This window comes from Gopherus flavomarginatus, chromosome 22, assembly GCF_025201925.1.
Source record: "Gopherus flavomarginatus isolate rGopFla2 chromosome 22, rGopFla2.mat.asm, whole genome shotgun sequence".
NCBI classification, from domain to species: domain Eukaryota; kingdom Metazoa; phylum Chordata; order Testudines; family Testudinidae; genus Gopherus; species Gopherus flavomarginatus.
In genome coordinates this window covers 7622145-7647847 of record NC_066638.1, presented here as the reverse complement: position 1 = coordinate 7647847, position 25703 = coordinate 7622145, and the positions used below count along the sequence as shown (strand labels likewise).

General features: G+C 48.2%; 1 protein-coding gene across 19 annotated transcripts in view; it reads right to left on the bottom strand.

Moving 5' to 3' along the window:
- The window catches only part of MACF1 (microtubule actin crosslinking factor 1), a 249021-nt gene that overhangs the window by 121972 nt on the left and 101346 nt on the right, over positions 1-25703 (bottom strand). For 10 of the 19 annotated variants that reach the window (XM_050932168.1, XM_050932180.1, XM_050932181.1 and 7 more), the window contains exons 6-27: positions 17291-17457; positions 16073-16185; positions 15876-15982; positions 15031-15150; positions 14824-14919; positions 14255-14382; positions 14031-14124; positions 12700-12854; positions 12121-12397; positions 11432-11560; positions 10204-10281; positions 9478-9639; positions 8595-8699; positions 7841-7936; positions 7284-7409; positions 4692-4844; positions 4028-4182; positions 3252-3378; positions 2284-2467; positions 1709-1878; positions 868-1046; positions 106-244 (exon numbers count right to left, since the gene is read on the bottom strand). In XM_050932168.1, coding sequence (XP_050788125.1) covers positions 106-244; positions 868-1046; positions 1709-1878; positions 2284-2467; positions 3252-3378; positions 4028-4182; positions 4692-4844; positions 7284-7409; positions 7841-7936; positions 8595-8699; positions 9478-9639; positions 10204-10281; positions 11432-11560; positions 12121-12397; positions 12700-12854; positions 14031-14124; positions 14255-14382; positions 14824-14919; positions 15031-15150; positions 15876-15982; positions 16073-16185; positions 17291-17457 — 3060 coding nt within the window. Of the gene's footprint in view, positions 1-105; positions 245-867; positions 1047-1708; positions 1879-2283; positions 2468-3251; positions 3379-4027; positions 4183-4691; positions 4845-7283; positions 7410-7840; positions 7937-8594; positions 8700-9477; positions 9640-10203; positions 10282-11431; positions 11561-12120; positions 12398-12699; positions 12855-14030; positions 14125-14254; positions 14383-14823; positions 14920-15030; positions 15151-15875; positions 15983-16072; positions 16186-17290; positions 17458-23965; positions 25124-25703 lie in introns of those variants that run through there. The other 9 variants (XM_050932161.1, XM_050932165.1, XM_050932164.1 and 6 more) reach the window with 1 other exon arrangement.

Below are 25703 nucleotides of genomic sequence, written 5' to 3'. Positions count from 1 at the left end.
AATTCAGTAAGGAAAGGGGAGAATCCAGTTCAATGAATGCCAGAGCTCATGCCTGGAGTGATTCTAGTTTCTACTGGATGCTACCGGAAGCATAATGTTACCAACCTCTAATGTAGCTCTGTGAGACTGAATAGCTGTTAGATCAGCAGGGACTGCCTCCTCTTGGCTCAGTTTCACTTCATATCCTTTTACCAGGGACTCTGCTCCTTGGGTACTACGAACAATAACATCCACTGTCTTTAACCTATCATGTAAAGACAAGAAGGAAACGTGACTTCTCGAACGGAGGACATTCTGCATTGTAAAGTCGTTTCGATCATAAGCAGCAGAGAGGAACAGAACAGATCGCTCTGGATCATACCCAACATTCACATTTGAGTAGCAGGAAGAAAAGGCCGTAATGGAATCTAGATTCTGAGGGGAGAAGCCAGTAAACACAAGCCCCTATATATGCCCCTGATATTCTAAAACACCTTCAATTAAAATGGAAGGGATCAAACAGAACTGAACACAGAAGCAGCATAATCTAGTGGTCTGAGTTCTAGAATAAGGGATTGGAATAGCAGCGTTTAACCCCAGTTTTAACAGCAACTCCAACAAGTCACTTCATCTTGACGTTCCCATCCCCAAAGTGGGAATAATTAGTCACCTCGATGCTAACGTTCAAATATTCTGGAGCACCACTGCCTGGCACCCCTTGGAGTCTGGAATTTACAGCATCTCCTAGACATTCCTAAGCCCCCTTAAGAAGCATGAGAGCAATTCCTACCCTCACCCAGTTTCAGAGAGGGTAGCCATGCAGCATAGCTAGTTCTGCCCATATAGAATTCTCTCTCAACTCCAGAAAATAGGCACATTCTGACTCACTTATCCAGGTAGATGGAAGAGAGTCCATACACATGATCCATCTTCTCTACCAGTAGACTGAGCTCAGAACGCAGGTGTGGGGCACTGGACCCTGTTGGAGACTTGTGTAGGAAGCTGTCACATCTCTCAGAAACGTCCTGCAAGTCAGACTTCAGCTGCCGTAAATCCTCCTGCATGCGCTGTGTGGAGGCAGAGAATTAACATCAGAATAAAGTGCAGACACCCAGGAGACAGAAGCTAAAGTGAACAGGATGAGATGCAAGGAGCGCCCAGTATTAGACATTTCCAGCTTAAAAGTCTATTTAGCAGAATCATTTGAAGTTTAAATAGGGCTTGTAAATTCTGCAGATTTCACCGTTTTCTTCATTCCTTTCCATTATCAGATCGGGATGCTCTGGTCTCAGTGGTGGCAAAGGCCACTTGCAATCAATGCTTTGGGAACTGTTGCTTCTTATAACTTTTTATTCAGATTTCAAGAAGGAACACTTTCTGCAATAGATGTTTGCCCAGCCAGCCTGGGAAAAAGGCAGTATGTGCTAGTCTCAGTGGATTGAGGGATAGGCCCAGGCTATATGACAATAGACATTTTCCCCTTGGGGATCTGAAGTGAGGAGACATCATGGGGTGGGCGAAGGTATACAATGCAAAAAGGCGTGGAGGCAAGAGAACAAAGATACCTTCATTGTCTTTCTGACCTCAGAGTAAAAGGTTACCTCTACGGGATTGCTACATGAAGCAGGTGAGTTCCCTATATAAGATTTATGCCAGGGTATCAATGCCCTGTGAAGCAGCTCTCTTTAGACCAACAGTGGGTTCCTTCAAACCTGCAGGAAGTACTGACCTCCTGCTCTGCAATGCGGAAGGTGTTTTCCTGGATAGTATCACCATCTGTTCTGGTGCTGCCTGGGGCCTGGATTCGCCTCACTAGTCTCTGTTCGCACTCCTCCAGGCGCAGACGGATGTTCTTTAGCTCAGAGAGATATATCCTGGCAACCGTCTCATCTTTGTCCTCTGTTAAGTCACAAACATACCAAAAAAACCCCCATCTAGGATCAGTCTCAATTAGGAACCACAGACCCAAGTGGCTGCACTCTTCTGCCCAGAGAGAAGCGAACACAGGACTCTCTACTCAGATGGAAACTAAATTTGCCCAAGGCCAGTCAACAGCTGCGAGGACCTAACATTTAACCACTGGCAGCAGAGCAAGGACCCCGCTACCCAGACCTAATCGGCACCATTTGCCAGCGCTATTTCTCCCCAACAAGGGCCGCACATTCGAATGAACAGCAGGGAAGAGAACAGCCATTTGCAAAGCTAACACTCACAACCTAGTCTAAAAATTAAGAGCACCTGTAGATCCCACATCTCTACCAGCCCCTATAGCTCCACATGAGTCTATTAACACTCCCAGCTCACCGTTCTCCATGGACTCCAGCAGCTGTTGGAAGTGCTCCTTGCTGGACTTCACTTCTTCCTCCAAGCGCAGCCGATCGGCCCCAGAGAAGAGCTCCGAGTCCCGGCTGTCCTGCAGGAAGTCCTCACAGTGCGCCTGCAGGCTCTTCATGGCTTGCTGGCACTCTCCTTGGGCCAGAGATCTGAGCTGTGGAAAACCAAAGACTAACAATAAGGAACTCTGCACCAAACTGCCCTGACCAAGGTCCCAGTTACTGCGAATTACCCGGCTGCGTCTCTCATTTCTCACACACTCCCGTAAGCATTAATTCACATGCTCCTTTCCTAGCAAGACACCCATCTTTTCAAGGGTGACCACCATTGCCAGGAGGCAGTTTCTAGTGAGTCTCCCCTTCTCGGACAGGACAGCTCTTTTGGTCACGCTATGATGCAGCACTGCCTTTAGGGGCCAGCCGTCGTCTTGCCTGGGTTTTTATCTCGCTCCCCCCATTACAATAATCTTTATTGCCTGAACAGAGCTCTCCCATGCTTTCAAGGAAAGAGGAATGATATTATGAGGTGTTTGCCTTCCCTGGATCTTTCCTCCCCTTCCTCATTCCCCTCACCTCCATCTCTGTTCACTCCTAAGTAAAAAGGAGCATCAATCCTAGGACACCTGAGCTGATTATAGCTCAGGAGCAAACAACTGATGCTAGGGTCGCTGCACCTCTCTTTCTTTGTTCTGAACCCCCCAGAGCCAGACTGTCTCAGACTGTGCCCCTCAGGCTGATCCCTCAGTCGCCCTAACCCTTCACCCTTGAATCATCTCTTGCCATTTTCCTTGTTTTCCCTACCCAGGCGAGGAAGCCTTGGCATCATTTCCAACTCCAACTAGGCAGCCAAAGCAAGGGAGCTTTTCCATTGCCGGAGAAGACCAGCCTACACTACAGTGACCCGGACAGGTGGATTTGTTGGGAAGCTTTGTACAGTACCTTCTCCATATTCCAGCCTTGCACCAGGGCAATGTCCTTCCGCAGGTAGTTCCAGGAGATCAGGCTCTTCATGTTCACATGGAGCTGATGCCAGAGGGCCATCACCTTCTGGTACAGCTGTTCAACCCTATGACAGGATAGCAGTTCCATGACAGCCCAGGTCCCCCAGCATTCTCAGTTACAGCACGGAGCCAGGCATGTGCTTATTCAAATTCAGCCTTTAACTTTTAGCTCATTAAGATAACAACCCAAGGTCAAGCCTAACTGAGTAGAGCCAATGGTAAGGCTTGCAGAATGCCCTGATCAGAATCAGACAGGAGCCTTATATCTCTCTCATTCACATGCATTAGATCCCCACTGGGGAATCCCCTCTCCTGCGTGCTGCCATCTCCAACCATCCAGAAATATAACATCAAACATTCTTGTGAAGTCAGCAGCAGAAGCACTGCAAGAGCCGCCTCCTCCACCAGGCAGGCCAGCCAGACTCAGGAGCCCTCAGGCCCCTCTCCAGGCAGGGCAGCCACACCAGGACATTTGAGCAGCCAGAAGGGGTGTTCAGGTTTTTCCTCACCTGTTGCAATTAATATTAACAACATGAAGCCCCAATTCCCAGCAAGGATGAGGGGTTAAACTTTTCCCAAGCAAAACAGATCTGGATGGTCTCAGTATAAATAATCCAGAACATAATGAACAGCTAAAGGCATCTCTTGGTCATTCTAGCTCTGGAATTCCAACCCACAATGAGCAGCAAGCAGTGAATTGCAATGCTTAGTTACCTGTTAGCAATGTCAATTGCCTCTTTGTTAGGAGGGGGGATCAGGAAGCACACAGATGGGACCATGGCTTCATTGCCAGTAGGGCTGATCACCTTCCATTTGGTCCTCTGGGAATTATCTTCCAGCACACACTCATCATTCTTACAGATGGTGATCTACGTAGGCAACAACAAAAAAATTGCAATCCAACACCTGACCCACCAAAGCCTTCTGTTGTGGCCAGATCCCTTTCTGGGAAACTCCAGTAGGGCTACTTGAGGAAAGGAGGCTTTCCACCAACTCACTTTAAAATCGAGCAAAAGTGAAGTAAATTGCGAATCACCTCAGAGAGCTGTTTGGAGAGGAAGGGAGGAGAAATTCAGTGATGCTAGGATGCTACCTGGGCAAGTCTTTGGCAAGAAGGTATGGGAATGGAACCTCTGCTACTGCTCAGAGAAAGATCAGGACCATTGGAGAAGCTATTCCAGAAGAGGCAATTGTTCCATCCGCCTCCTTATACATCCCCTCCCTAACTTGCTGTTGTTTCTTATCGTCAAAGTGCTATAGAAGTGGTCCAAGTTTCTCTGTTTTCTGCTTCCCCGCTATTCCCCCAACCCTCTGCACAAGCCTGGATTCTTCTCCTCCCTTCGCTCCAAAGCCCGCAGGCTCCTTGCCATCAGCTCACCTCGATCTGGCGATAGTCACAAACAGCCTTGACTGAGATGGTGCTCTTCAGGACATGGTCCGGATTTCGTGGCTTTAGCTGAACGATGGTTTTGGACCGCCCAACCAAGCTGGCGACGGAGCTCTTCGACTGAATAAGCTGCTCCTTTTCATCCTGGCGAAAATGAAAGCAAAGCGCTGCTACTGCAGGTGGCAAAAGAGAACCACTAAATCCCTTAGAGTGGTTGCAATATCTCTCTTTCCCCTAGAAAGGTGAGGGTCTTCCAGGTCTGGGCTGGGCTCTCAAGGGCTGACTGGATATGCCAAGAGAGTCCCTCTCACCCCAGCTGTGGGGGAATACACCCCAAATCAGGGCTGGAACATTCCCTTTCATTTTTGTGCCATTCCAGACCACTCACTTGCTTCCCCTACCCCCACCAAGCTGCATGCAGAGCATTAATTTCTTTTGCTGCTAGAGACAAGAAAATAACAGTCTTCTAAAAAATTTAAATTGCAGTGTGTATAAAACAGTGACCAGCAGGACACACCCTAACCGAGGAGACATTTCTTTTTTTGCTGCTTTGGGAAGGCTGCAGAACCCTGTTGCATTCCTCCCTTTTCTAAAGCAAGAAATGAAGACATGTTCAAAAACAACACTCAGGATACAGGTGCAAAGAGTTAAGAAGATAAAACATCCCAGAGAAATGGCTCAGAAACATCTCTTCACCTAAGGGACTTCTTTCCACTATGGTTAGTGGTGAAGCAATCAGAATTATTAGATATTTTGATAGAAATTTGCCAGCTGGGGTAAATGATATTGCATAATTGGTTTCTTTCAGTCACTGCTGGTCTGATGCTCTGAGATCACAGTGGTTCTCCATTTTCAGAGCATCCTCAAAACAATCTACAGCCATTCCAGTGTAGAAGTGTGGGTATTGTTACATAAATCACAGCCTGAATAATTTATTACGGTCCAGCCCACTTTGACTTATGAAGTTAAAAAAAAAAACATCCACCAGAGAACTTTAACACTCATGCTTTTCACTCTGAGCCCATTAAAGGGTCAATTAGTGCACTAGGAAGGGTGAATGGTCTCAGTTATTTAATGGTTAAAAAAAACAAAAAAAGAGTAAGTGCTTAAATAAACTACCTGTGCCTGTCCCAGGGAGCATGATTGGAAGAAATACAACTTTAACTCATTAGTTACCAAAGAATAAGAGCATATGTCAGGGAGATAGCTGGACTTTACCATTCCTGAGACGTCGGCTACTTTTCAAAACAAGGAGTGAACCACTATCATGCTAGAATCCTAGTACTTGTGGATAGAGCTCTAAGAACCTGCAGCGAGTACAGCTGGATTACAAAGAGCCGAACAACCTGACACTGGGAGAAGGGAATGCGCCACTCGGACCCTTGAGAAGAGAGGATAATGAGTCTAGAGGATTTACCCTGCATGACTGCCCAATACCAGAACCCACGTTTTTGCTGCAGAACCTCTGGGACCAAAAGAACTCCATAAGAAGGAGATTGCATATGACAATGGGATTTCATGCATCTGAGTTTGTGAAGCTCCACTAATAGGTTAGTACTTAATCAGTCCAATCTGAAGTACTGAACGAGTGTATAAACGTTAACATTTGAAAGGTTTTGATTAGCATCTGGCCACTAATCTTTATCAGAGGATTAGCAGTTAAATACTTAGGTAAACCCGCACTCATTAGATATGTCAAATCAGCAGCTGGCTGACACTTCACTCCTTCTCTTATTATGCCAATTTGCCCGAGTGGTTATAAAGTTATCTTATTGTTTGGACTGCTCTATATATTATTCCAGTTGCATCAGGTAATGTGACTTAAAGATTAATCTGCCAGAGTTCAGCCTACTACTGCTGTCTTGATTACTGAATATAGACATACACTATTATCCATCCGCTCGCTGCTTTGATTTTATCATTAGCCACCTTGTAGACCTGGCATAACAGATTAATGACAGATTTGATCTGGATTAAGAGTGGGCATTTCCCGCCATCCTTCCCTGCACCAGCTAAACAACCAATTGGATGCAGCCTCCAGTTGCATTTGACCAGATCAGAGTAACCATCTCGGGCAAAACAACTCGCCCATCACTGTATTTCTACGCACAGAAAGATAGTGTGGTAGATAGTGATGGTGAAGAATCAACTCTGGACTTCATTTTCCTGTGGTACACAAGGTCTCTAGCCAGCCTTTTTGCACAGCCGGCTCCTCTTCCCTTCAGCAAGGGTGCAGGGATAGAGAGAGAGCTTTGCGTTCTATAAGAGTCCTTTACTGCAGTCACTGATCTTCCATTATAGCTATTAAATTAAAATCAGATTAGTGTAGACAGTGTTAAATCAACAGAAAGCGACACAGTAAAGATCACACAGCCTGCACTCTGACACACACAATCAAAATGCAAGGAGTGGCCTGAGACAGGATAGGCAAAGAACATTCAACTTAACTGTGCTGTTGTAGGAACAAACAAATATACCCATTTTCCCTTGTGATGCAAAAGCCAGCAAGCAGTGCTGCTCCACGGTATTGATTGTGCATTGCACCGAGAGCCCATGATGTTGGGGCTTATTCAGAACACCCACCATGGAATCCTGCAGCAGATCTTCCAGGCGGGTCAGGCTGGTGTTCTGGTCACAAGAATACTTCCATTTGATAGAGTCCTGGAGATTCCGCAGGTACGTTTCTGACTCTCGGGCGTCGCTGAAGAACTGCAAAGCCAAAAAGCATTACAGAAAGCTGTGTGATGCAACACACCACAGGCTATTCCTTGCCACAGGCAACACTGCAAGGGACCCACCAAAAACCTCATTGGGCAAGTTTCTTCCACATTTCTCTCCATCTTTGTGCTGCTGGAGCGGTAAAGCACCACCAAAGGCTTGGATTGGGCTATCACAAGAAATCTCATCCCATCATATAAAGCACACAGGGGACGTGGCAAAAGGGAAAGAAACAAATGAGAAAAAACTCAGAAGCCCTTCATTTAAAGCTATGTTCAGGATAAACCCTATACTGCCCTGCAAAAGGATAAGCACGTTGTGGGTCAGTTGATGCTATATCATAACCACGGTGCACAACCAGGTGTGGGTCTCTGAACCATAGGTCAGGAACAGAAATGCAGGACTGTCCCTCCCTACTATACCTGGAAGTAAGCAGCATTCTCCTTCACATGCTGGTCTACACATAAGCAGAGCTGTTTGATCCACTGCCACTGGGACTGGACAGCTGCGCTATACGCCTGGAAAATACACATATACAAAGAAAACCACGAGTTACAACAACAAAGGAACAAGGTGCACCTGTCAACAAAGGGGTTTGAGTCAGCGTTCAGTCAGTTCACTCAACTAGCTGACAATGGGCATATAAGGAGGAAGGATTTGGCTATAATGAGATGTCGTGGGAAGTGTCCTGGAATAGAGACCAAAAGAAATATATTAAACAAAGGAGGCACATCAAGTGGCACTTCCAAGGTCGTTTCCCTCCATCCCCTGGAATTGGTGGAGGGACTTGTCAGTAAAAAAAAACCCTGCCCTGATGACCCTTTGCTCCACAGACATGTTTGCTCCATCAGTCTCATAACCATGAATAATTCAAAGAGAGCTCAGGGCCACTGGCTCTCTTATCTTACCCCAGGACCTTGGGCCTGGGCCTGTACACACAAACATTTCTCTTTATTATCTTGGGAAGGGCACTGTGTAGAAGTGTCTCCCTGGCCCTTCTCAAGAAAGCTGTTTACAACGACTTGGAGTTAGTAAGAGCAGTTTAGGGTGGAGGTGGATGTGTGGCCGTCAATAGCATGTCTCCCAATGATATTTCTTCAAGGGGGTAACTGAGTTCAATTCATATGGCTGGGCATGAAAACCCCCAGTGTATACACCCTTCAGCCGATTAGTTACCTCTACAGTCTGTTTGGCCGGGTGATTCTCCAATGACAGCAGCTCTGCTGTATCTTGTAGAGACCGGAACACATCCTGTTTCTCTTCCAGTTCCATTGTCAGCTCCTGAGTAGCAGACACAAGCAAAGACTCAAATCAAAATCAATCGTACATTTCTGGGGCAGATGTACTTGAGTCATTATGTCTCCAGGCCAGGCTGAAAAGGAGCAGGGATGTGGAGCAGGGTTAAAGCAGGTGTTGGAAACGGCACTGAGCATTTCTTCAGTTCCACAAGTAGGTTTTGAATGAGAACACCTTATCACTATTGTCTTGAAGGGCGGTCTCCTTAACCTTAACTGAGAATTTCTGCCTTGGAATTTCCTTAATTTTGAATGGCTACAGATATAAATAAAACATTATTCACAAGCAGCAAAGAATCCTGTGGCACCTTATAGACTAACAGACGTTTTGGAGCATGAGCTTTCGTGGGTGAATACCCACGTCGTCAGATGCATGTCAGATTATTCTGATTATTCAGAAGGTTATCATTCAAAGCCTAGATGCTAGGAACTGAGGGAATTCTCAGCCAAGTGTTCAGCTCCAGCTTTAACCCTGCCCCACAGTATATTTATTACATGCTCACAAAACTGGAAAACCTGCTAAACAGATTTAGCTTTTCCCTTTGCATTCTACTCAAGCCACAGTTCACCAGTGGTGATCATGACTGCGGCAAGCGCGGCAGGCTGAGCTGTAGGAGCTCAGAATCCTGGGAAGCCTTAATTTGAGAGCTTTTAAGCCAGCTGGAGGTTTCACAGCAATTTAAAAGCAATACCAGTATAATCAATGGAGCTTGTAACTAGGCAGCCCTGTTCAGACGGGTGCCCTGTGCCTGCACTATACGTACTGAGAAGTAATTCCTTTTGGCTGCAATATTGGGGTTGTTGTCACTCCAGTCATACGCCAGCTCCTCTTCCTCCTTTTCATTCAGCCAGATTAGCTCAGCAGTGGCTCGGGACACAAACCCGTACAGGCTCTGGAGATGCCGCAGTCGGAAGCTCGATGTTTCCTGCATACAGTGAAATAACCACCCCTCTTGTGAGCCATAAATGGATGGTTCCCAGACCCTTCTCTCTTCCAGTGCCCCTGAAGGGGACTGAGGACGTATAGTTACAGTACTACGAAGATGTCTGAGAAGTGTGTAAGTGAAAACCACCCGCCCCCTGGGAGGATGACTCCAGCTGTGATGAGTTGCTCCAAACTGGGAAACTTTCTCATGGTATGTAAGTCAAGCAGATAAGAATAATGAGAATGGCTTAGGAAATTCAGACCCTTTGCCTTGTACCCTCAGGGTTACCGGCTGGGTAAAGCCATGGCTTTCATAGCACACAGGCCAACCTTGCCAAAATAACCTGGGGTTTGCCATAAACAGGTTTCCATTCTGAGGAATCCACTAACGTGTCTGCTCTTCTCTCCGCTCTCAACTATTGCTACTGTTCCTCTCCCCATCCTCACCACCAGCAGATATGGACCCTGTATTCTGCAGCCTGTGCCCGGGGAATATGGTGCTGGGTGGAGGGGCAGGACTCTCAGGCAGCAGAGCATGCTGAGGCCATGGGTAATGCCTACTCACCATCAGCTTGCAGTACTGTGTCTCCAGCTTGCCGAGCGTTTCTGTGTAGCTAGTGCGGAAATTCTGAGACATTTTACCCTAAGAAGGAAAAATAGTTCACGTTGCCAGCATATAGAGCTTCAATTTCGGAGCAGCGCACCCCACACCAGTCACTGCCTCTGAGTTTTCCATGAGCAGTAAGAACCAGAAATAGGAATGCTAGCTGTGGCAAGTGGTCTCTTTTCTTGATCAGGGGGAGGGAGGGAGGGAGGGAAATCAGACAGTGGGGGAAAGAACCTTCCACCCTCAGTGAAGGAATTGGGCTCCAAGAGAAAATAGAAAGAATGATTTACAAGAAATTGGGCTTAAGACAACAAATCAATGGGGACCAAATCTGGAGAGTAGCCGCAGCACTTAAGCCTCTTGGCTTGAGCTTTGCCTGCAGAATAAGCTAATGGTGATACATTAAAATCCTGGTTCAATGGGACACACCTTAGATTCACCGATTCTAAGGGCAGAGGGGACCATTGGGGTCATCTGGTCTGACCTCCTGTACAGCACAGGTCACAGAACTTCCCCAAGGGAATTCCTAGAGCAGAGCTTTTAGAGACACATCCAGCCTTGATTTAACAATTGTCAGAGATGTGGAATTCACTGCGACCCTTGGTAAATTATTCCAATGTTAATTACTCACACTGGTAAAACGACACTGTCTAGCTTCAGTTTCCAGGCATTGGATCGTGTTAGTCTTTTCTCAGCTCCACTGAAAAGCCCATTATTAAATATTTGCTCCCCATGTAGATAGTTATGGACTCTAGTCAAGTGACCCCTCTTTACTAAGCTTAATAGCTTGAGCTCTTTGAGCCTATCACTAGAAGGCAAGTTTTCTAATCCTTTAATCATTCTCGGGGCTCCTCTCTGAACCTTCTCGAATTTATCAACACCCCTTGACTTGTTGGCATCAGAGCTGGACACGCTATTCCAGCAGCAGTCACATCAGCGCCAAATACAAAGGTAACATAACCTCCCTACTCCTACTTTTAATGAGTCTTGATAGTTCAGAGTGCTGGGAGAGCCGGCTGCACCATATACCTTCAAAGGTGCCTCACTGCAGCACCTCCAGTATATTCACCCTCCAAAGCCACCAAACACTCACAGGATCTGATGTCCTGCTCCTCCTCATCACCCTGCCGAGCCTTGGCAAACTCTAGTGCCCTCAGGTCCTCTATCAAGTCTGTGCCCCCCTCACCTCATACATCCTGGCCTCCTTCACGCTGGCGCCCAGATCCTCCACGCTGGAGTGGACGTGCCGCTGCGTCTCCAGCTGAGATTCCACACTCGGCAAATCATTGCCCCACTCCGCCCGCTCCAGCTTCATCTGAAACAGCCACCAATAGGCACAGTCAATGTTTGCCATCCAAAAGAGCATGCTCAAAAGCACAGGGTCCTGGAGGTGACGGCACCTTCTAGCTCACTACTGAAGCAAGAGATGCAAAGAGCAGCCCCGGTGCAGTGTGATCCTTAAGAGCCTGACCCTAACAGTGCTCAGGTCAATGTTCAAACTCACATGGACTTCAGGGGCAGCTGGCTTGAGCCCTATGCTCATGTCAAACAGGAGGAGCTTGTCAGGCTGAATTAGTCTGGAGCTCTGCTTTGGAGACACCCTTCCACTATTCCCTGCAAACAGCAGGAGCACTGTATGGGAAACCAAACCCAGCTCAGGACAAGAGGGACTTCTCAGAAACAAGAGTATCTGGTAACCAATGGCATTCCTTGAGCACCAGGGACCAGTTGCACCCTCACAATGTTTGTGATTTAAAGAAAAAGACAGAAACCCCTCCCGCCCCATCTTTCAGTTTTCTGACTTTTTTTTAGTGCCAATACATGCAGCTGAGTCAGCCTGGTTAAAGCTGGTTAAAGCCCATGGCATGCACCCACCTGCATCTCTTCCACCCAAGACAGCAGCTCATACACAAATCGGAGGTTGCCTTCATCTTCAGAAGAGGAGATGGCCACCAGTTCCGCCCGGGTCATGGGCTTCCGGAACCAGGAGGCAGAGGAGATATGCGTGCCCTTTGTCAAGGGCTCTGCCTTCAAGTGTGTAGTGGTCAGGGTGGACGGCTGTACCAGCTCCAAAGTAGAGAAGTGACCCTTCCGGTACAGGTTAGTGCATTCCAGCCTCAGCGTGACCAACTCATCTTGCAGCCGGACGATCCTGGAGAAGAGAGGGGGAGGGAAGACAGAAGCCTAGTTACTGATGTCTGGACTCCAGCAGATATATGGAACGACACCTGTTCCACAACGATCCTGCTTATCAGGGGTTTGTCTATCTTCTTCTATAACCCAAACTGAAGGAATCCAACCTCACAGGAAGCACATGGAGAGCAGGACACACTCAGCTAGGGCAGAGCCATTACCACCAGGACTCACATACCTTGCTACTTAATGCAGCATATTCATGTGCCTCAGTCCATATCCCCCAGTCAGAGACGCTTTCTCATACACACAGCCCCTCACCTGAAGACCAGCTCTTCCAGCTGGTAGTAATTCTCATCTCGGAGGATCTGCACATCCACCTGCAGCTGCCGGATGAGGCCCTCGCACTCCTGCAGGTACATGACCACATCGGATTCGTACTGCACTGGCTGGCCAGACTCCAGGTGAGCAGCATCCTGCAGTGAGAGGTCAGAGTTACCAGGGGGATGTGTCATCCCCACTGTACTGTAAGGGACATGAAAGGCAAGAAGGGTGTGTTCTGGTTCAGCCGTTAAGGATTCATAGATGTTACAGCCAGAAGGGACCATTTATGATCATCTAGCCTGACCTCCCGCGTAACACAAGCCAAAGAACCTCACCTACTGGCTTGTGCATCAAGCCCATAACTTCTGTTTGAGCCCGTGCAATGTCTTTTAGGAAGACATCCAGTCCCGCTATAAAGACTCCAAGTGATGGAGAATCCACCCAGCCCTAGGCAAGTTATTCAAATATTTAGTTACCCTCACTTTAAAACGTGCACTTTGCTTCCAATCTGAATATGTCCAGCTTCAACCACTGGCTCTGGTTACATCCTTCCCTGCTAACTTAAAGGGCCATCAATGATCAGAAATCATTTCCCGCATAGGTACCTATACACTTTAGGTAGGTCTACAGTGCAATTGGATTGTGACTGCAGCATGCAGAGACAAACCCGAGCTAGGTCTGAACCAGCTCAAACGACAACAGCAGTGAGACCACAGCAGAACAGGCTATTCAACCAATCCAGGCCCATACATGCGTACTCCAGCAGCTAACCTGTGCTGCCACAGCATAACTGCTATTGTTATTCCAGCTAGCTAGACCAAAGCCAACTTGGATATCTCACACTTCTGATTCCACTGCAGACATACCATATCAAGTCACCTCAGAACCGTCTCTTGGCTCAACGGAATAGATTGAGCCTCTTAAGACTCATTATAAGGCAGGTTTTCCAGACTGAATCCTTCTCGTAGCTCTATGCCGAACCCTTTCCAATTTTTCAGCATCCCTTTGGAAGCATGGACACCGGATTGGACACAATGGCCAGTAAGGGTCTCACCGATGCCATACACAAAAGTAACACCACCTCCACGCGTCTCCTTGATGTTCCCCTACTAATACATCCAATGACCACGTTCACATTCTTAACTACAGCACTGGGAGCTCCTGTTCCACCATGAACCCCACGCCCTATTCAGAATAAGCTCAACATCCCAAGAGTGAGGTGCTGAGGTCTAAGCAGAAAGGCAGCTATGCCAGGCTATAGAGGCGGGTTTGAGGGAAGGAAAGAGGACAATAGACATGAGACATGGGAGACTAACACCAACACTCACAGCCTGCAGTGTGTTCCTTGCCAGAGTGAGTTTTTCTTCACAGTTCAGAGCACCATTCTGAATTTTGTTAGCGATTTGTAGCAGCAATTCCAGCCTGTGACAAAAGAAATAAAATCAGAGACACGAGCCTCTCCGGGACACCTTCAGTCACCATAGTGGTGGCAGAAGAGAGAATTCTCAACAGGGATCCAGTAAGCTCTACATTCCCACAGTTCAGTACCAACCTCTCCACTGCTGGCCGCAACGACTTCTCACGCTCCAGCATCTCTATGATCAGCTTGCCCCATTCCTCCTCCACGTCATTGGGGTGGTAACCTTGGGGCAGCTTGATGCGGCCGAATTCAATCCATACCTGGAAACACAGTAGCAGAACAGCTTCTCTTACCCTGCTCTATTACACGGTTGACAGCATCTGAGTGACTTATTCCACTAACATCTATTGGGAGAGGAGGGAACCAGTTTTCTTGGCTATAGCTCTGCATACCCCTAACCTGAACGAAGTTTCCTCTACACCCTCTTGAGAGCGGCTGCCTCTGTCCTCAGACCAACCTCTCTAAACCACGCAGTCAAGGGGCTAACACACTGCTAGAAGGTGCTTGGATACCACAGTGATTGGAGCAGCAGAAGAACCTATACCTCAGTAGGTTGCCTCAGCAATGCTGCTTGCTTTATAATATACCCTCAGGGTTATTTTTGTTTCTCCGTTTCAAAACAAATCCAAATTGAACGTACAGTAAATCTTGAGAAACAAAATGTTCCCAGTGACCAGTCATGCAGCTGAGAAGTCTCTTACCTCTAGTAGTTTATACAGCTCCTCTATCCTGCCTTTTTCTTGTTCTTTTGTTGGGATTTCTGTTTCTTTGAAGTGTATGTACTGATTATAAAGTGCCTGCAATGGGAGACAGCTGTATCAGCACACAGCCCTCGGCACCATCTTGTTCTACCACCGGTTAAGCCCAAAGCCAACAACTGGTACCAGACACTGCAAGGAAACTCTTACCTTTAGCTCAACAGGGTTCTGGGGGAAGGATGTATCTGACATCAGTATCGTGTGCTGTTTGATCCAGGGGATGAGGGAGTCCACGCGGTTCTGGTACTCTAGCCACCTTGAATCGACCTCCTGGGAGGAAAAGAGGGAGCCATTTGAAGTGCTAATACTGGAAAGCAGCTGCACAAAGCAACGGGCAAAATATCGCAGCTGGGCCCCAACACGTTGCCAGCCAAAGCAGGGGAGGGAACAAACAGAACGTGCATCACTGCGACTCAGAGTGGCGACATCTTCCGCACAACCCAAGCTGAAAGCGCCTCCCCTCTTGTGATGCAGTTTCACCGGCACAGAGGGGAAAGCAGGACCTTGCTATAAGCGCCTGTCTCCAGGGCACCACAGAGCTATGTTACACCGCTGCCCAGAGAGGAGAATTCAGTACACAGTCTCAGGCTGCTCACACGTACCCACAGAGAACCAAGGGACTTTGATGGTGCACAGGAGCATTAAAGGGTAGCCCCCCTTGCTAGGGAAGCTGTAAATTGCTCCATGCTGCTCCGCAGTGGCAAGCTGACATGAGCTCCAATCCCCACTTCTCTCTCCTGATTCCAGTCTCTGTGCTGGATGGACCCTCAATGCCTGCTAAGCAGCACAAACCTCCGCTGCCCCCACCCCCTTTTTTGGGGGGAGGGGGTGAGGGGGAGGATACCATCTGTTGTAGCTGGAGATGGAAGCCTCCAGACTTTTCTCCTGGAGATAAGGCAGGCAACTCACACCACCCTCAGTCATGACACAAGGTGCTTACAGACCAGCCTTCCATAGAATTAGGGTCAGAAGGTGTAAAAAGCAGCAGTTCTTACTATCGCGCTGATCCCGTCTCCTCCCTCGGGGACCTTGGGAAAGGCATCGTAGATTGAAGACACGTAAGTTATCACAGACTTCTCATCTGGAGATGGAACATCCACATCTGGGGCAAGGGGACAAAAACGCAAGTCAGAGGGGTGAGGGGGGAGAGGTAATCTTCTACCCAGCTGGGTCAATCACCATCGTCTCTCACCTTCGGCATCCAGCAACCGGGTGACTCCAAGCCTCTCTGCAACCTCAAAGGCCTGTTCCAGATTCTCCCGGTTACTCTGTATCTGCACCCGCTCCATGTCCACCATATCCGGCCTATAAGACACATCCAAAAGCTCAGAGACAGCCACCTTCACACCTAGCCAAGGTGACACTCTGCTTCTGGTACCGCACTGGGTGTTCACAGCCAGACACCGCTAACCATACATGATACATGGGTACATGGAGACCAAGGACGAGGAGGGAGGCTCCTAATACTACAAAGGGGGTCCAAGTGATTCCCCCGAGATGCCAGGAGCAAGCACTGTTAAGGCAACTGGGTACGCAATTCTGCAACAGGACATAAAGCGCAAATGAGGATTAGGACCAGAAGATCTTCACATTCAAGGCAAGAAAAGCAGAGACTTCCTGGCTAGCTCTTTAAATCTGCTACACGCAGCTCAGTGCTGGGGGTATACACTGCTTAGGACTCCTAACCCCACAAACAGTTACCCCCACCCCCTACTTTTCCATCTTCAAGGGGAGGCATTTTGGCATGAGATTTCCAATTCCTTCTGCAGAGTGCTCATGACCCCGCTCCTTTCCATTTTGGAGGTTGCCCATGGTCATTCAGTCACTGTCTGACAAAGGGTACCCAGGTGACAGATGTTGTCTGGAGACATTTTATGATGCGTTGACCTTACTGACAATTTTAGCTCATTTCCTTCACCCTCAACAGCGTGGTCTAGTGGTCAAAGCCAGGAGTCAGCCCTGCTGAGTTCTAATCCCAGCTCTGCACCAACTCAATGTGCAGCGTGGAGAGAGAGATAATACCACTTGCCTAGCTGCTCACAAGGAGTTTTGTCAGAGGCTTAATTGCTGCTTCAAGAAAGCCTGGAGATGCTCAGATGGAAGGTGGCACTGAAGTGCTAAGTATTATTAGTCACTGAGAGCAGAGTGGGAACTCATGACATTAACAGCACAGCAGCACCTCCATAATCTGGTTTTAAAGCTTTCTCCCCCCTTGCTAAAAGGCCAACACGCCTTGCAACTGTGCATGTGCTCAGCCTTTTCTGCTGCATGCGGCCGAGAGCAGAGTGCCCTTCCTCCATTATTCTGTGTTGGGCAGAACTAGGATTTCAATGTGCAGACTGTTAAATGCAAAGAGAGAACAAGGAGCCTTAACCTCCCTTGTAGCCAAGCCAGACTCCTCTTTGCACACCTGTATCTGTGAATGAGAGCATTGAACATCTTCCCGTCGCTCCAGCAAGAAGAGAAGTTGGTGCACTTCACTCCCACGTAACCTGCAGTCACCTTCTGCGTCCACAAAAGCAGCTTCTCCTTAGCGGACATGTCCCCTGACTCCCCACTGATGTAGATATCGGAGATCTGTAAAGACATGGTATCACGGGTTACACGGCACTTTGGAAGCAGGAAGAACCCTGTTGGGCAAGTTACGCAGATTTTATTTCTATATATTACACATTGTACGTGGGGTCTCAGGAGCCAGTCTCATATGAAAAGTCCAAGCCAGGGATCCATATCTAAAGACAGGTTTCAGAGTGGTAGCTGTGTTAATCTGTATCTGCAAAAGCAACGTGGAGCCCTTGTGGCACCTTAGAGGCTAACAAATTTATTTGGGCATAAGGTTTCGTGGGCTATAACCCACTTCATCAGAGTGGAAAATACAGTAGCAGGCGTGCGCACACACACACACACACACACGAAAAGATGGGAGTCGCCTTACCAAGTGGAGGGTCAAGTGCATCTGATGAAGTGGGTTTCATCCCACAAAAGCTTATGCCCAAATAAATGTGTTCGTTTCTAAGGTGCCACAAGGACTCCGTGTTATACCTAAAGACAGGTCACGTGAGTACAGCTTCTCTATTTTTACTACCACAATTGCTAGGATCGGTGCAGACTCAAATGAACTGAAAGCTGAGGGCAGGGCAAATTCAAAGTAACTGCACATAAGGCTTTTCAGAGCAAAGGAAGTTTGATTAAAGGGATGCTATAGCCTGGGAGCTTTGAAATGGACTAATATTGCATCCTGGGATGCATAACCAGGGGAATCTCGAGTAGGAGTAGAGAGGTTATTTTACCTCTGTATTTGGTACTGGTGCAACTGCTGCTGGAATACTCTGTCCAGTTCTAGTGCCCACAATCCAAGAAGGAGGTTGACAAATTGGAGAGGGTTCAGAGAAGAGCCACAAGAACGATTGAAGGATTAGAAAACCTGCCTTACAGTGATAAACTAAACAGATGGAGCGCTTTGAGTCTCACAAAGAGAAGGTTAAGGGATCACATGATTATATTCCATAAGTACCTACACGAGAAACAACTATTTAATAACGGGCTCTTCAGTCTAGCAGAGAAACGTCTAACACGATCCAATGGCTGAAAGTTGAAGCTAAACAAATTCAGACTGGCAATAATGTGCACATTTTTGACAGCGAGGATACTTAACCATTGGAACAACTGACCAAGGATCACGGTGGATTCTCCATGACTGACACGTTTTGAATCAAGATTGGATGTTTCTCTAAAAGATCTGCTCTACACATTATTTCGGGGCAGTTCTATGGCTAATCAGCTAATCACAGCGGTCCCTTCTGGCACTAGAATGTATGACTATGAAGCATTCCAATTTTTATCACCACCCCACCCCTTCCCCTTTAAATAGTCTCTCCTGAAATGCTTTCATGTCTTTTTTTTTTTAATTTTAAAAAAGTTAAAGGTTTTTTTGCTCCCCTGGTGAGCTTTACTTGGGTCTTCTGGGCAGCCCCATCAATTACACTAGCTAAGGCCCAGCCCTCCTTTCTCACCCCCTTTCTCTGTACACACCCCTGGCTGCTGCTTCTGCAGTTTCAGCTTTGCAGCTTCTGGGGGGAAGGGTTAAGGGTAAACACCAACAACAGTGAAACTGACAATGCACAAAGCGCTGTCAAATGCACAAAGCTAACAACATGAAAGAAGGCAAAAAGATATTTTTTCTTTAAGCTCTTTCAGTTATTGTGATTTTTAGAGGTTACCTGCAACAATGGTAAGTGCGACATTTTCAGCTGGAAATTGTAATTTTTCCCTTTAATTCATCCAGCCAGTCAATACAGCCTACCTACAAGTCATCTTTTCTGCACTTCTCCCAGAGAGCACCCCCAGATAACCACAGTGGTGAGCGCTTTGGAAATACCTGAGACGGACAGACAGGGCAATGGGGTGAAGGTGCTGGAAGACAGAGAGAAAAATGCCCTTCATTTACTCCTGTGTTTAAGAGCCAGACACCACATACTGTTAGCACGTCTTGGTGATTTACATTGTGCCCTTTGAATGTATCTTTCTGAGGTAGGCGTATGGAGAACAAGTAGCAATACTCCAGAAAAACAAATGAATTCCAGGGCATTAGCAGCAGGTGGAGATGGGAGAAGCCTCTAAACCCTGGTCTTAGAAAGATTTTCCTACCAGAACAAAGTCCTGCTTGGCTAGGTGGCTGTATACCAAGCCCAGCTAGAGTCAGCATTGCAGATAACATCTTCCAACAGACTCTGCCAATCAGAGCATCTCTGCCTCCTATGATGACTCCAGACGGCTTATCAGAACAGCTTTTCCTCCCATGCTGAATTCAGAGAAATCGGGTCTGGCTGAGCACTCTGGGGTAAAGTACTGGTGCATGGACTGGACCCATCTACTGCCAGGAGACTGCAGAAATTGGCCTGTTCTTACAACCTAGCTGCGCTCCCTCTGTGCTGCTGAAGACTCCCAGGCTCGGCTCAGCGTAAGAGTCACCTAAGCTGCAACAGCAAAGCCCCTGCTTTTGCCTAACAATGAATGTCTTCGTTCTAAATAAATCCAAGACACAGAGCTCAATCCAGAGTCCCCCGGAATGGAGGATACTAAACTGAAATGTTACTGACTAGACATTGCCAGGGGTCAGGGTTTCTCGTTATCACACCTTGAACACACAGCACCTATAGCTGACCTTCGACCCCTTGTTTACCCTGCCTGCTCTCCTCCCATCCCTCACTCACTTATTTGTCCAGTCACCCTTAAGCTGTAAACCAGGGACTGTCACAGACTATATGTCTGCACTGTGCCTAGCGTGGCAGACAGGGCAGCTTTGCACCATATCTTTGGAAAACTATATGGTATTAAATGTATGGCCAGATTGTGTCTCATTGTGAGCCAGGGATTGTGTTCACTCCACAGACAATGACCCAGCACGTTGTTCATTTTAAGAACACTTTCAGTGCAAATTTGACAAAATGCAAATAAGGTACCAATGTGAAATTTCTAAAGATAGCTACAGCGCTTGCCCCAAGATTTAAGAATCTGAAGTGCCTTCCAAAATCTGAGAGGGATGAGGTGTGGAGCATGTTTTCAGAAGTCTTAAAAGAGCAACACTCTGATGCGGAAACTACGGAACTCAAACTGCCAAAAAAGAAAAATCAACCTTCCGCTGGTGGCATCTGACCAGGGCCATCCTTACCCATATGCAAAGTACGCAGCTGTGTGGTGCTCTATGCAGCGTGTGCTGCTCCAGCCCCTGCTCTGCCCCAGTCCCGCCCTACCCCAGTCCACCCCTTCCCCAAGCCCTCAGCCCTGGTCCTCCCCACCCTGCCTCTTCCCGCTCCAGCCCCACCCAAGAACTGCAGCAGGACTGAGCCTGCACTCACCAGTGGCGGGAAGTGCAGCAGCCCAGCCTCAGCTGCACCACCAGTGAGTGCTGCGGGATGTTCTCCCCTATCCCCCAAGCCAGCCCCACACCCCACCACATGGAGGCCTGGGGCCCCACACACACCCCTGCGGGAAGGCTGTACAGAATAGCTGGGGCCAGCTCTGCATCTGACTCAGAGAAGTAAAATGAACATGCATTAGTCTGCACTGCTTTGGATCGTTATCTAGCAGAACCCGTCATCAGAATGGACACGTCCTCTGGAATGGTGGCTGAAGCATCCAGGGACATACGAATCTTTAGCACATGTGGCATGTAACTATCTTGCAACACCTACAACAGTGCCTGTTCTCACTTTCAGGTGCTTTTGTAAACTAAAAGCTGGCAGCATTATCTTCTGGAAATGTAAAACAAACTTGTTTGTTTCAACGATTGGCTGAACAAGAAGTAGGACTGATTGGACTTGTAGGCGCTAAAGTTTTACACTGGTTTGTTTCTGAACGCGGGGGGGGGGTGGGTTGTACATAATTCTATATTTGTAAGTTCAACTTTCATGATAAAGAGACTGTACTACAATACTTGTATTAGGGGAATTGAAAAATACTATTTATTTGATTTTTTACAGTGCAAATACTTGTAATCAGAAATCAATATAAAGTGAGCACTGTACACTTTGTATTCTGTGTTGTAATTGAAATCAATAGATTTGAACATTCCGGACCCAAAATATTTACAAATGGTATTTGTATTTTAAATGGTATTCGGTTACTGTTTAACTGTGATTGAGCTTAATTTTTTTTAATCGCTTGACAGCCCTTATTTTCACCTGGCTCCTGCTGCTCACAGTGTCCAGCTCCAGTGACGCTTCCCCTTGCAGGGAAGGGAAAGGAAACTGCAGGGCTAGAGGCAAAGGACCCTCCCTTCCCCCAGACGTCTGAGGAAGACTCTGCGGAAGCACAAAGAGGAGTGGCAGCAGTGTAATTGGTATGCCACTGCTCACCTCCCTCTCTGGAGTCTGACACGCTTATCACACACAAAACTGCTCTTTGGCGGTTGCTGCCACGCAGCCGGTTTTGGCTTTAACTCTTCTGGACCCAAAACAGGGATTTCCTTAAAGCAATGGGCTGATAGACCGACAGGATCACATGACACAGCAGCTTGCGAGGCACCACGGCCATAACAAATGCACGATGCACCTCACGTACCATCTAAATAACTAACGACATAGTCGTCTGTCCCCAGATTACTGGGCCTTTGCCTGCCCCACTCCCCAGGCTGGAGAAAGGGACAGAAAATGCAGATACATCCGCAGGATCCACACATGCCCCACTGTACTACTAATACTGAGGGGCGGTACCACCCTCCTTTAAAAGCCTGCTCTTGGGATAAAGGAATCAGAGAAGGGGGTGATGAGCATATGGAACCTAGAGCTCAGGCACAGAACCTTCCTTACTCATGCATCAGCTCACAAACTTCCTCTGCATTTTTTTTTTTTAAAAGATCAGCCACTTTTATCAGGACAGTAGTGCTCTGTTCCCACTGACCTTGGTGTCTAAATACAGAGCTGCCTTCTCCAGTACATCAAGGTAATAGCCTTGGCCCAACAAGCCAAACTATTCAGCATCAAGCTCCTTTTGCCTACTGATCTCTACATCTCATGGGCCAAGCCCCATCCCCAGCAGCCAAACTGCGCTGAGAGTCTGGACCGAGAAGTCCATCACAAATCAGAGGAGGCCCTTCCGCTCCCCAAGTTGCAGAGAATAGTGACGTTCTCCTCTGTAGCAACTCCCAAAACAAACGCAGCGTCTTCTGCCACCCACAACTTCAACTACAGACACAAGAGACCTCTGGCCACAAGTCCAAAATACAAGGAGACAATTTCACTGCCCTCAAAGCATAACATGCAATAACCAATCTCTTCCAGCAACCCGTCCTATATCACCACGGCCTTGAGCCAAAAACCCAGCGTACACTCATCTAGCCCTTCCCAGGCTAAAATACATCCCACTAGCCAATGCCCACCCAACCCCTTTGACTATCCGAGGCACAGCACTCCTTTCAACCGCTCCATTTCCACGAACGGCATTGCTGCTCCAGGGCAGGATTCTATTGCCTGAGAGGAGATGGACTCGGACTGGCTGAGTTCCCCTTCACCCCAGAGAAACGAGGCCGTTTTTCCTTTCTGGAATCACACTGGGTTGCCAGGAACTACACAGGATACCTGTAACACCAACTCCTTCCCTCTCTCCGCTGATTAACAACCCAATCATGCTTCTCTGTTTGAATTGCTCTCTGCCCTGCCATGCTACAGGTTTGAGGTTGAATCAGGGGGTGTCTCCCACCATTTCAATTGTGTTCCCTATACACTCTAGGCTCTTCCGGTCTCTGCCCCCTTTCCACCCCACAGACTGACAGCAGCCAACAAAAGTACTTGGTAAGTTATCAGTATGCCAGTTTTAACTCTTTCCCCTCCACTAATAAATGCTAGAAAATGCTACTACAGCCAAGGACATCACTACTAAATGTTGCTGCCTGGCCCTGTCTGGCAGCAAGGCACCCAACCATTTTCAGGACCATTCTAACAAGCCTCCTTCCTAACCAACACACTTTGCAATACTGCCCCTTCCCCCACTTTTAATTAGTGCCAACGTTTCACCGAAATGTTAAATGCATGCAGACAAAGGGGGGAGCGTGCACGCCACACAAGTGTCAGAAGGGAGGGAATGTGCTGTGAGCAACCCCTTGAAAGTGGTTGAAGGAGCTAACTACAGTCAGTGCATCTCGAGTGACACACAGGCAATTACACCTAGAACACAAGTAATTGCCTTCCCACATCCTCCTGCTTCTACTTCGAGCGCTGTTCCCGCTCTCAACCTGCACACACTCTAGGCAGATTACAGGGTAGAGGCAGCAAAGTACAAACAGAGTCAGTCTACAAAGCCCATGCACTCCCTGCTCTCCTAATCTGACATTCCTAACAGATCTCCATGCAAATCACACCTGTGGGCTACCAGAGCCATGCAGCTCCTCAGGGTGGAGACAGATGCTTCTTCAGCATCCTGAATAGGATTTAACCCACCACTTCTCCATGTGTGACTGTAATTCACAGCACTAGACACAGGGCTAAGCAGATTGGAGTCAACTGGGAAATGGAGGGCTGGGCTGGCTCACTGATATTCAGGAGAGCATCCTCCCTCATCTCTGAAAGAAATGAATACAAGCACTGACCTTTCCTCCAGAAGTCTTCATGGCCTTCTCCGTCCTGCCCCTCTGAATCTGGCTGTCCTCTTGTGCAGGGGGTGTGCAGCCATCTTCCAAGATCGACCCCGAGATCTGAGTGGGTACGTTATCCCTGGTGGGCTGATGGGACGAGTCACTCCCATATCCTGAGGAGCGCTGGGCAGTGCTGGTGGTCAGCCCGCTGAACGAAGAGTCACTCTGAGAGGCAGGTAGTTTAGTTACAGGCTGCGTCCAGGAGCCCTCTCCCCCCTTGAGGGCAGGTTTCTCTCGTGACAATGACAGGCTTTGGGACTTCTCAAAGCCTTGGTTTTCCACCTGGTCCACCATGGGCGATGGCGTGGACAATTCTGAGATGGTGACTGGCTCTACGAACCATGAACCTGTCCACATGGCACTTGAAATACTTTCATTCCCTTCTTCTGTATCCCAGGCCTCCGGAGACCTGCCAGCCTCCACCAAAGTTGCAGGCTTCTCTGGCCCTCGTCCGCCTGCTGGCTCCTCTCTAGACACCACGTTACACCTGGACACAAGCTGGTCTTCATCCCTCCTCTTGTTGTCTTTGACTGCAGTCTCCCTTTGTAAAGGCAACAGCACAGCTCTGCTGCTGCCGGGTCCTGTCCTTTGAAACTCAACCAGCCTGCTCACAGCCTTCTCACAGTTCTTCTCCGCAGGGTTGTCTAGCAGGCGGGCAATGACTGTGGTGCCCTCCTCAGGGGAACCCCTCCTACTCCCAGACCCTGAGGGCCAGTGCTCAACCACCAGCTGAGCCTTCTGGACTTCCCCTTGAAATCTCTCTTTCACCTGTACAAGGAGACCCTGAGGCAGTGCCTCTGGAGTTGAGCTGGGATTAGGATCCGGGGGCTGTGAAGTGCCTTGGTGCAGGGTCTTGGCAATTTCATCTCCTCCCTCCTGCTGAGGCTGTACTTTGAACTTCTCCAGTGCCTCATCATCTTCAGCAATCTCCCCGCCAGGCAAGGGCTGCTCCTTGGGATTTGCCTCTGGCACCATTCTCTTCTTCTTCCCCCTCCGCTTCCGTTTAAAACGAACCCTTTTTGGGGGAGACAGAGGAGCCTTTCCTGGGCCAGCAGCCTGATCTTTCGGTTCCTTAACGCAGCCCAGAGAATTCCCCATCTCCTCCGAGCAGAAAATGCCAGTAATAATGCAGCTAAGCTGGTCCCAGGCTCCTGGATAAATCCTGACCTTAGCGTCATCAGCTTAGATGCACATTTTAAAACACGCAGCACTGCGGGCAATCCCTCATATTCTCTCTCTCACCCTCACTCACACACACGGAGTCGCTCCCAGCTGCTGCTGTTCCAGACAGCCATCTTACAGACTAGAAGCTGCAAGAAGACAAATTCAAAGCATCTCACTGCAGTTCAGAAATCACTTGACCTAAAAGCAGACAGAGACCGGATTGGCTGCAGCTTTCTTTCTCCAAATATGAGGTAATTGGAGCACTGCCCTCGGTAACACAAACAGAAAGCAAGAACCAGACAGAAATCGGGGGAGAGGGAGGGAGGGAGAGGCTGGAGGAGGATGGGGAGGGGGAAGAAAGGAGGGTGGGAAGTCAGAAAAAGGAAGATTGAGCAAAGGTAGCATAAAGAAAAGGGTGGGGAGAAGTAGGGGGAAGCACGGAGGAGACGGGGAGACACAGCCTGCAGACCAACGGGAAATCCCATGGCCAACGCTGTCTGGGAAACCCACAAATTCCTGCCCCTACACA